This window comes from Fukomys damarensis, unplaced genomic scaffold (genome assembly GCF_012274545.1).
Source record: "Fukomys damarensis isolate Sample0158 unplaced genomic scaffold, DMR_v1.0_HiC HiC_scaffold_19, whole genome shotgun sequence".
Taxonomy (NCBI): Eukaryota; Metazoa; Chordata; class Mammalia; order Rodentia; family Bathyergidae; genus Fukomys; species Fukomys damarensis.
The window spans coordinates 7780731-7792461 of NW_022900931.1; the positions used below are offsets into that span (position 1 = coordinate 7780731).

Genomic DNA, 11731 nt, shown 5'->3' on the forward strand with positions numbered 1-11731 from the left:
AGAGAGGGAGGGGGAGAGAGAGAGGGAGGGAGAGAGAGAGGGAGGGAGACAGAGAGATCATTTACTGCTTGCCCTGGCCAAGCACTATCATATAGCCTTTGGTGGTGGGGTACTGGGGATCAAACTCAGGACCTTGTGCTTGCCAGGCAGGCCCTGTGCCACTGAGCTAAATCTCCAGCCCTCAGCCTGACTTTTTGTAGGAGGGTAAGATTGGTCCTTGGATGACATGTAACGGGGGGAGTCTTGGAGGGTGAAGGGGACCAAGAACCACCTGGGGAAGAAAGGGGCAGATATTCCTATCCTTGGCACCCAGCAGCTCCCCACTCCTGCCTGCCCTCTCTCATTAGGCTGCAAAACCAAGGGCTTACTGAGGGAGTGGGCAGGCCTGGTCAGGGCACCCTAAGAACCTCATGGAGACTTTTAACAGGCACCAGCCCCGGAGGCCTGGAGAACTCAGGCAGAGCCTGAAGGGTGTCACAGAGCAAGGGAAAGGGGCTCCCAAACTGGCAGTGTCAAGCCCTTCCCCTGCTCCACTCAGTCCCTGCAGGGACTGGGCTAGGAAGGTCACAGCCTGGCTGTCCTGGAACAGCTTCTACTTTGCATGCTGTGCCTGGAGCTAAACTACACTTGGGATCCCTGGCTTCATAGCCCCACCCTCTTCCCTTCTTCCCAACCTCTCTGGGGGACAAGAAAGCACCAGGAAGCCCAGGGAAGGGGAAGCCAGGTGGGTGGGGCTGCCCTGCAGACCCCAACTCACCAAAGCCTAAGACATGGCAGACCTTGTCCCACCCGGGGACCTGCAGCTCTGGGGCTGGCCCAGCAGAAGGGAGTTAGCATAAAGGAGAACAGACGCTAGTCAAGCTTCCGTATCATGTAAACAAGGCGGCAGTGACATCTGCCTGGTCTTTGGCGGTCTGATGGAGGCACATGATGGTTTTGAGAGGCCCTGGACCCTCTCATGTGAGATTCAGGCCCTGAGGATAGGAGGCTGGTCAGTGTCCATTGTGCAAACTGGTGCAGAGTGAGCACAGGAGAGGACAGGTAGGTTCCACAGGTTCCACCCACCACTGTCCTGGGGCTCAGGAGATCACGCAATTGCTGGCCTTGGCAGGACTGGGACTTGTTTTACCTGCAGAGATAAGGAACACAGGCAGGGAAGGGTATAAATGAGATGCTCAATAGACTTGCCTCCAGCCCCTATCCTAGGTTCTGTCACACCTCAACTTTGGGGACAAGGGTTATTGGCTCCCTTCCAGGCTGCTGATCTGGAAACCAGCTCAGCAGGACACCTGGGAAAGCAAAGGAACAGATTCTCCCTGCCTTGACAGCCTCAGCCGGCTCATCATTGGGACATCAAGTGGCCGGTTGTCTCTTGACCAAACAGGGGCGGGGAAAGGACTCTGGAGACAACTATGTCCAATGACTTAGAAGTCACGCCAAGACTTCTTTCCAGTAGCTAAGATCTTAAGCAGCTTCAGGCTCTCCAGTGATCCATTCTCAATGGTCACGCTGCAAGCCAGATCTTTCGCTCTGTTCTACAGCAGAGGACACAAGCCCTGTTCCCAGAGCCTATCCAGACCAGTCTCAGCTCCTTCTGCCGCACAGGCACTGGGTTGGAAGGGGAAAAGCTGCACTATGGAAAGGGCCAGCAGCACTGCTGGGTGGGTGGCCCACATCACTTAGTGTGGGAAGGGAACAGTGCAGGCTGCCGCTCCAGCCACAGCAGCTCATTTTTCCATTTCCCTGGGCCTCAGGATCCATTTCCACTTCCTTCCTGATCCTATGATATGGGCTGCAGTTTCTGTGGCTGATTCCTGCTCTCTGATGTGGGGGGGAATGGAGCGGAAGCTGTGAGGCAGACCTGACACCTTGGGCCTTTGAGGCATCAGGCTGTTGGAGGCAGAGTCCATATCCTCAGAGCCTGGGCCACCTCTCCAGGTGGAGGCCACTGGTGTTATTTCCTGCAGGCTCCTCCCTACACTGCAAGGGCTGCCTCCCTGGCACTCACACCATCTCCCAATGTCACTTCAGCTGTGAATTTAATTAAAGCAGTGTCTGCCTTCTCTTCGGGCTGTTGGCAAGAGAGACACAGGACAGAGTTGGACTTCGAGCCTTGGTTCTATAGCCTTCTCCCCCTCTACTCCATGCTCCCTGCAAGGCTGATGCTCAGGTCCACAGCCTGTGCTGTGTTTGCCATTGCTGTGTCTGGGCCAGACTGAACTCACTCTATGGGACCTACTGCAAACCCAGCTGAGCCTCCTGCTCCGTGTCCCCCATACTCAGGCAGGTGGCTGCTGAGGCAGAGAAGGTAGAGGGTCGTCACCTGCTCCAGTGCTGAGGACTGCGTCTAATGTGGCTCTGCTGAAGTCATTGCATTCTGCTGTCCTACAGCCCCTCACTGCTGCAATGGACACATCGCCCCCTCTCTGCACTCCTCAGTGCCTTGTTCTATTTGCTTGGCCTACTGAGCAGATGCCGGCTTCCTCCTCAGAGGTGGCAGTGTTTTAGAGGCAGGTAAGCAAAACCAATCTCTGGATCCAGAAGCAGGGGCAGGAATGCAGCTCTAGGGGTCAGGGAACAGGGATGCTGGGTGGGTGGGGTTTGTAGCCCCAGCTCCTCCTTGGAGACAGCTGCCTTCAGCAGGACCTTCCCGCCAATTCATCAGGCTGGATGCAAGCCTGGAGAGAACACTTATCCTCAGGATTCATTTCCATGCCTCTGATGGAGAAACTGGATAGAGGGAAAATTCTTCATGTTCCATTGCTCCATCAGTGCTCATTTACTGGGAGTCTGCTGTGGGCAGGCACATCAGACCAGTTCAGATGAATGGGAAGGATTACATGAACATTACCTCTTCTCTCCTTTAAAATTTTAAAAAATATTTTACAAACTACAGGTGGCAAGGGTGAGGGTTGGCCTGAAGAAGGTTTATGCAGCAACATCAAGCTCCACAGAGGAGGTGACACTGAAACGAGACTGCACAGGCACTTGCAGGGTGGGGGACAGGGCTCCTGAGTGCAGAGTGGTGCGATGGAAGGGTTGGACTGTGACAGTCCAGGTCATTTGTAACCAGAGCTGCCAAGCAAGGTGATGTGGGAAACAGGAAGGAAAAAGGCATCAAAGAGGATGCTCACAACAAGGACAATGGTCCCCTTTTCCTATAGTTTTCAGGACTTCACATTCCCTTTGTTGGAAAGATCCTTTCCCTGACATCCACACAGCTCTGTCCCTCCAGCAGTCTCTGTTGTACTGCTGCTTGGTCAGAGAAGACTTCCCTGTCCTCCTGTTATGAAAGGATCCTTCCCCTCCTGTGCTCCCAACTGTCCCCAGCATAACATGCTCTGGAAGACAGGGACTTTATTCACTCTGCCCCTTGCTGCACAGGAACTCAGAACAATGCCTGGCACACAGCACACACTTCACAAACATACATTTAATGGGTAAAATCAGTAGGCATCAGCAAGCTACTTGGGGTTTATACCAATACTAACTATAGAAGCGACAGCAGCAGCATGAGTGACCTGTGTGTTCTCACTCTCCTGGCACCACCCTGAGATAGTGACATAAGCCCTGGCCAGGCCAAGGGAATCTAGAAAGACAGAGGGACTCTGGCCTCAGCCAGAGAATAAGTAGCCCTGCTCCTCCTCTGGAGCTAGGTGGGGTTGGTCCCTGGAGGAGGCTGTGGGATCAGAACCCCCACGGTAACAGTGCTCAGAATCATCAGATCAGACTGCAGACTCCTTGCACAACCTTGGGCCGGACCTGGCTTAGGGGCCACACTAAATTCTGAAACTCCATCTTGACAAGCAACACTTGAGAGGATGTGCCCTGGGTTGGGGGTCCACAGGTCTGGAGAAGCCGTGAGTCCAGCAGGCACTTCCTTAGCAGTCCCACGGTCCGTCTCTGACAGAACCCAGATTTCTGGGAGAGAGATCTGAGACCTTCAGCACCCTCTGTTCCCTGGATGACACAGGAGAGTGTGAAGTCCCCAGATCTGGGAGCCAGAAGCCATAGCGCTGTGAAGCCAGACCTCATTGCCAGCAGTGGCCCATGCACAAACCAGGGGGATCCAGGAGCCTTCTGGAAATGCAGGTCACCTTGGAGACCACTTGGAAGACAAATCCCCACCCTCATCTCTCTCATACCAGCAGGAAGGGTCCAGCTGACATTCAGGCCTCTGACCAGGGCAACAGTGCCAGCCCCCACCTTGGGGAACAGCCACCATCGCTTTGCAGGAGCCCTGGACAGAGGCTCACCTCTCTGAAGCTTGGGAGTGTCAGGCAGGATGCTTTCAGGCTAACGCATTTCACATCTCATCCCTCTTAACTTTCTTTTTTTCTTCTTTTTGGTAGTAGGGATTGAACTCAGGACCTTGCACTTGGGAGATAGGCGGCAGAACCACTGAGCTAAATCCCCGGCCACTATATAACTTTCTTAAAAATGTTGTCCATTTCCCAGAGACCCACAGAGATATGGAGGTTGGGTTTCAAGTATAGCACCTAGAGTCTTCTTCCCTAGCCTGCTGGCTTCCTGAGGGCAGATCTCGCCCGAGTTTCCTGTGTGTGGCAGAACTATCTGTTGGTGTAAGGACACTCTATACTGGAGAACTGCGTGGGAAAAGCTTGTCAGATTCTTCATCCCAGTCCAAGTAGTACTGACTCTTTTTTGTGGTGGTAGGGATCAAACCCAGGAGAACTCTATCACTAATCTTCATCCCCAGTCCTTTATATTTTTGAGACAGGTTCTCACTAAGTTGCCCAGGCAAGACTCATACTCAAGATCCTCCTGCCTCAGCCTCCCTCAGTGCTAGAATTACAGGTGTGCACAATTATGAGTGGCTTACTTATGGTTTTTTCTTTTTTTGGTACTGGGGATTGAACTTGGGACCTTGCACTTGTGAGGCAGGTAGCAGCACCACTGAGCTAAATCCCTGGCCCACTCATAGTATTTTCATACAAAGGCTGCCCTTGACTGCTTCTCTCTGAAGCTGGGGATCTCTCCCCGAGAGAGCCTGTCCTGAGCTCCTGGGTGGGAGCACATGGCAGGCTGGAGGGAAGGTGAAGTTGGTCTAGCACAGGAGCAAGGTCTAGCAGAGTGAAAAGGCAAAAGGAAAAGGTGCCCAGCTTTCACCACTAGAGGGGGCTGTGAGCCTTCAAACCACCAGGCTCCCCCGTCCCCCCCTACCTCCCCAGCCCCAAAGGCAACAATTTCTGGGAGGTTCTCCCAAGGGCTACACCTGGGTTTGCAAAAATTTGCATACTGTTTGACAACTATATACTTCTTATCAAGCAATTTTACAGGCTAGCAGCTCTCAGCGTTTTCTATCTTTTTCTCTTTCATCAACTCTGTCGTCACCCTACATCCTCTCTTGATGAGAGGGCACAGAGGCAGGACTAAGTGAGAATCAACTCAAAGGGACCTTGGAAAACCTCCACAGCTCACTCTGTCCCCTTCTAGAAGAGGAGACAGCCCAGGGAGGGGAGGGACATGTCCAGGGCACAGGGGCAGTGTCATGAGTGGGAGAAGGTGGCAGGCCTTGTCTGTCTCCTTGGCATTCTGAATGCTCTCTGTGGGAAGGGGGTGCCATCCTGGGATCCTTGGATGGGTGACAGCTCCAGGTGGTCTAGGGTCACTCATCCCCTCCGTGGGCCTGTGGTTGGGAGCCCCACCCTCTCACACGTACAGTCAGGACTCAGTGGCTGCCTGCAGGGAGGCATTGAGGCAGGCTGGCTGTGCCCAGTGTTGGGAAGGTAGAGAAGAAAGAGGCCCTGCTTCTCATCCTTGCCTTGGGGGAAGAGAGAAAAGAGGAGGAGAAGAGTCCTGAAGAGCCCAGATTGAAGTGCCTCTGGAACTGGATGCGCATCCGGGCTGGCAGAGGGTATACTAGACACACATCCTCGGGAAGAAATGTGGGCTTTCCTGACTACGTGTGCCAGCCACTCTTGTTGCATTCTTCTGGCTCTTTGCTGGTGCAAGTGCTCTGACAGGGGCTTCCCGAGGGCTTGGTCTGGTCTGCTTAGCCGGCTCCAGAGCACCATGTGCAAACACTCAAAGATGAGCAGCAGTGGCTGCGCCCACCCAAGTCATCCAAGTAGCGGAATTTGAGGCCGAGAGACAAACTAGAGGTGGCTGGAAATGACAAGACAGTGGGCCTGGTGTTTCTATGGAAACAGTGCCTCAGGGTGAGGGGTTGAGAGAAGAGGAAGCTTCCACCTCACTTCCAGGCAGGACTTAGGATCAGCCCCTTTGTGGCTGGGCGCATCCCCTCCTCTTTCCTGCCAGGTGTTCACCATGGCAACCCTCCTTTCAACAGGAGGTGCAGAGCAGCATCTAGTGTTGAGGGAGTGCAGGAGCCCAGCAGGGAATGGGAACAGGCACTAGAGACCTCCCCTTGACAAGATAGGGCCTCGGCCCAGGCCTGGGTTTGAATCCTGGCTTACAACCACTTCTTGTGCCTTGGGACCACTTAATCCTCCTCTGAAGGGCTTGAAGTGTTGTCATGAGGGTGAAAGGAAACAGTACCTCCACAGGGCCTGGCCTGCAGAGCTGCTTGGGAGGGTGTGTGGAGGTCCTCACTGTGCCCACACCACAGAGACCCCCCCCAGCCTGCTCTAGCCTGACTTAACATATCTGCAGGCACATCCTGGTAACAGGTCCTAGGAATAAGCACATGGAAAGTGGTTGTGCCCCTGCTCTTTGGCCGCTTAGAATCAGGTCAAATGAGGGTTGTGGAGTCACCTGAGTCCTGAAGCCCTTAGGCTGCCCAGGACAAGACCTTAGGCCTTGGCTCCAAAAGACCTGGCCAGCCAGGGCGTTCAGTTCTCACTGACACAAAGCCCTACAGCCAAAGGGGAAAATCAGAACACTGAAAGCCTTTTGACTGAAGGATACTGGGCCAAGAAAGGCAGTCTGGTTGTCACCACCAGCTTCCTGAAAGGCCATCCCAGAGACTTCCGGAGAAAGAGATCAAAGCCAGGGCCTTGAGGGAATCCCAAAGAGATGGCCAGAAAGACACGGCCACCGTTAAGCTCTTGTAGAGGGCCAGCCTGCTTGTCAAACAAATCCAGGAGACCAAGTCAAGCTACTGACAACAGAAACAAGAAGCTGGGTCAGGACCGCAGTGGGGCACAGGTGAGGGTGGGGTGTGCCTGACCAGGTTAGATCCTGTTGACAGTGATCCAGCAAGGAACAAGATTGGCCAGTTAGAGCCCTGGACTCAGCCCAGTCTCGGGCCTTTACCCTGCTGGGCGAGGCCCCCTTTTCTTCATTTACAAAGGAGAAACCTGCTCCACTTCCTTCATTTGCCTGAGGGAGTCTGAGGGCAACTTGAAAGCTGTCTCGAGGCGGTTCCATGCCCACCACTGCTCTGAGCCCCAGGAACACACAGAGGTCTCAGAAGCGCAATGACTCTTCCAAGGCCACCGGGAAGACACAGGCTAGAGCCAGGGTGGTAACTGAGGACCTTCTGACCCAGGAGTCTGCTTGCTCAAGCCAGCCTCTGTGGACATGAGCCCATGCTCCTCCACAAGCGCCAAGCCAGGATCGGGGCGGCACGGGGCCCCAGGCAAGAGGGCTCACCTGAGATGTTGGCGCTGGAACCTTCACTGGGCTTCTTTCCCACCAGAAAGTCCTTGTCGGTCACCGTCTCTGTGGAGAGGGAGCTGTCCATGCTGCTGTGCACTGCAGGCCTCTTGGCCCTTCGGCTGAAGAATCTGCTGCTGAAGCGCTTGCCCTCCTTGGCCGCAGTGACCTCCCCGTTGGCAGCTTCCCCCTTGCCATTTTGGGCAACTGGCTCTCCGGCCTTGGGCCTCAGGTCTATGTGCATGTGAGAGACCTTCCTGCCTTCCGTCCGGCTTGGCTCTGTCAAGGCAATGGGCTCCACGGGGGGCAGCAGCTGCTCCACTGTGACCAGGTCATTCAGGAAGCTGTCCAGGCACCGGGCCGACTCACCACCTCCACTGCCTTCCTCCTGCCCCTCTGGGTTGCCACCAGGGTCCCGCTGTTGCCGGGCAGCCCAGCGCATCATCTCCCCTGGGGGCTGGCGGCTGCCTGCCACCAGGGCGTACTTGGGGTTGATAAGCTTGCGGGCCACAGTGGAGGAGTAGTTGAGGCCAAGTCTGCCTGCGCCTCCTCCCAGGCCCAGCTGCTGGAACAAGTTTACCTCCTCAGAGATGGCATACAGCTCCCTGAACTCCACATCAAAGGGCTCTACGTACTGCCCTGTCAGAAGGAGGAGAAGGTTCCTGTCCACGTAGGAGGAACTCCAGGTGAACCTGGAACGTGAGGGTGAAAAAGCAGACTTGTGTGGCTGGGCTGCTGTTTTGCCCTGCCCGTCATCCCCACCCCTACAGCCAGACTGCCTGCTGCTGGACAGAAGGCCCATGCCACCTTTCTGCTGGACTGCTTTATCTCTGTCAGCCTAAATTTTCCCTTTCTCTAGGTCTTGCCCTCAAATGCAGAAAGCAGGCAGTGGACTCAGGAGAAGGGCATGAAAAGTCAGGTGGGGATTCAAACCTGTTTTCTACCTTTTTCTACCTGTGAAAAAAACAATGGGCCTCAGCCATGTGTAGTGGTGTACACCTGTGATTCCAGTATTCTGGGAGACTGAGGCAGGAGGATTGCAAATTTGAACCAAGCCTGGGCAAGTTGGTGAGACCTTGTCTCAAAATAAAAACTAAAAGTGGCTCAGTGTGAAAGTCCTGAGTTCAAACACCAGTACTGCAAAAAGAAAAAAGCAAGGCGGGGAGCTAAAAGGATCTAGGGTACAAAATGTTAGGGATTACTTAACTCAGAGTTGTGAGGCTCAAATGAAATAACAAAATGTTTAGCTGAGTCCCTGGTATATACACACACAGTTAATAAACAGTAACTGGGCTGCCACTATTGTCAAAACTGTTCCTTATTGGTTCTCTGAATTTTCAGAGTGCTTAATTTCTGTAAAACAGTCCATACTATAATCTTGAAAGAGGACTTATGGGCTGGGGATTTAGCTCTGTGATTTTGCTGCCTGCCTTGCAAGCACAAGGTCTTGAATTCCACCCCCTAGTACCAAAAAAAAAAAAAAAAAAAAAAAAAAAAAAAAAAAAAAAAAGAAAAGAAAAGAAAAAAAAAGAAAAGAAAAGAAAAAAAAAGAAAAGAAAAGAAAAAAAAAGAAAAGAAAAGAAAAGAAAAGAAAAGAAAAGAAAAGAAAAGGAAGAAGACTTAAGACATTTACTAACTGCTTCATGTACTGAAGTCTTTTCTCCCTTTAATTTTAATTTACTCAGAGGACAGAGATTGCACACATACAGTCTCTCGTGTGTCTGGTAATTCATGTTTAAACTGAAATTCTGAAGACAGGCCTCTCTGCCTCACACTGCCTTCTGGATCTGGTGCATTCTATTTCCTGCTTGTCCCACCTAACAACTAGCTTCAAGACTCAACTAGCTGCTGTGGACCGTAAAAAACAGACAGTGCTTAGTGCCCATGAGGCATTGACCCTCTTTCTGGAATAATCCATCAACCAGAAGACGCAAGGAAAGGACTGGCTGGAGGCAGTCTGCCATTGGGATAGACAGTATGTCACAACCGAAATAGGAATCAAGAGCAACAACATCACCTCACGGCTGTGCAGGCCCCCGTGTAGCACCTTCCTGAATAGTTACCATGAAAAGTTACCTCCTGTGACCTGGCCCAACTCACCTGTAGGATCCAGTGGCTACTTTGTCACCATCCACCATCAAGAACCTCGATGACAGGGTCCCCTTGACCCTCCCCATGGGCATGTAGAAGCCGACACCTGTCACAGAGCGGACGCGGATGTTCTGTTGAGAATAGGAGAAAAGCATTGTCACCCTGTGTCGCAGTCCAGTGCCAAGGCTTTGCTGTGGCAGAGAAAGAGCCTTCTGGTACAAGGACCCAGTCTTCTGACTCGTGTTTGGATTCTCTGTTTTCATCAGTCTTACATATACAACTCCATATGGAGTTGGAGAGTGGGAGGAAGTCACCAAATCTTTGAATGTGGACAAGCCAAGAGGGTTTCCTGCCTCTTCCCAGAGTTCCTCAACAAGAGAATCACAGCCCCAGATTTGAACTTGACAGAAAAGTCAGTGATTCTGCAGGCTGAGCACCCCGGGAATGTGCCAGAGCTACCTTAGCCTTGGCAGCCATGGGATAAAAATTAAGCTGGGCATGTGATGTAGCAGTTACCAGTTCCTGAGTTGAGGTTTTAGACGAAGAGAAGGGGTTGAGATCTTGAACTCAACTTCAGCCGAGCCCCTGAAGTGGGGTAGAAGCAAGCAAAGGGAGAAGGAAGCGGAAGAGGAGGAAGAAAAGGAAGAGGAAGAAGAGGAAGAGGAAGAGGAGGAAGAGGAGGGAGTCTTCATCACATCTGCTCACCCACTACCCCAGTGGTACAACTTACCCGAATACGGAAGTCAGTGAGCTCCAGGCCTTGACACATCTCCAGGAAATATTTCACCCCTGCCTCATCCAGGATGATGTACACTGGGACCCGGCGCTTAGAGGCAACATCCACAATGTCTTGGAAAATATCACTGTCAGTGAAGAGGTCCATGACCACAGCAATGACCTGGACAGGGAAGGGCACTGGTGAGGGAGGGATGTTGTGATGACACATCTTTGGAGACACCCCAGCTCAGACAGGAACAGCTGGCTCTAAGGTCACAAGTGGCCAAGAGTCCAAAACCCCATCTGCACTACTCCTGGGTCCTCCAGGTCCCCACCAATCTATGAGCACATGAGCACAGGAGAGAGGTGCAGGCCCTATTGCTCAGACTTCATCTTGGACTCCCCCCAATAATTCTTCAGAAGCCATAACAGAGGAGAACTAGGAGGCCGAGGAGAGCTGCTCCTGCTGCCCCAGGGAAACCAGCAGGTGATGCCAAGGTGCAATGGATGGGCTCACTTCCATCAGCTACAGAACTACTTGAACATCTCTTTCTCAGCAGGCCTGGGCACTCTGAGCTCCCTGCAGCTGTGAAGAGCCTGCACTTTCCCAAGCACAGATCTGGGCAGTGCTCCAGTTGGCTTGGATGTCCCTGGCCTCTGGTGTCCAGCCCTTCCCAACCCGTCCTCAGAGTAAGGTCAATGCTCAGGACCCTTGACTTACAAAAGTCAGCCCCAATTCTGCACTCTGAAGATGAGGCCTTTTGCAGCCTGGAGCAGATCCACATTTCTAACTACAGCCGCTTCTATTTTCCTGCACAAATCACCCTCTACTCCAGCCTCCAGGGTATTCTCCTTGGCCCCAAACGGTTGCACCAGGTGCAGGGGAAAAGGTCGGGCTTTAGGGTCAGAGAAGTCTTTTAACTTTGGACCTACCACTTTCTATTTATGTGGCCTTAGGCAAGACACTTGCCCTCAAGGAGCCTGTTCCCTCATCCATAGAATGGGGACACCTTGCACTTTACACAGTTGCTACAGGGGTTAGAGATAGTATCTGCAAAGCATCAAACACAAGGCCTGGTTTGTAGTTAAGTCTTTACTAAATAGCCGAGGGGATCCATTTGTCATCACAAGGGAAAGTGTGGATGGTACATTTGGGCAAACAGGCCTGGCACACCCACTCCACACCTTGCTCTTCGGTATCCCAGCCTCCTTGGCTGGAAAATGGAGGTAATAATAGTGCCCATCCCAAAGGTCTGTCTGAGGATCCACAACATGAACCGTGAAAGTACTTGGTACTACAAAATACTAGTGTGGGGCACACGGTAAGCTCCCTTTTTCTTTC

At 52.7% G+C, this 11731-nt stretch overlaps 1 protein-coding gene across 1 annotated transcript; it reads right to left on the bottom strand.

The window, feature by feature from the left end:
- Positions 1-6: 6 nt before the first annotated feature.
- On the bottom strand, positions 7-10705 carry Fam83f (family with sequence similarity 83 member F). The gene is made up of 4 exons (XM_010612545.2): positions 10403-10705; positions 9682-9803; positions 7579-8273; positions 7-1129 (listed from the first exon to the last, which is right to left on the bottom strand). Exons 1-4 carry the CDS (start codon positions 10616-10618, stop codon positions 1080-1082), a joined length of 1083 nt encoding a protein of 360 aa, XP_010610847.1. The 5' UTR covers positions 10619-10705; the 3' UTR covers positions 7-1079.
- Between the last annotated feature and the right edge of the window lie 1026 nt (positions 10706-11731).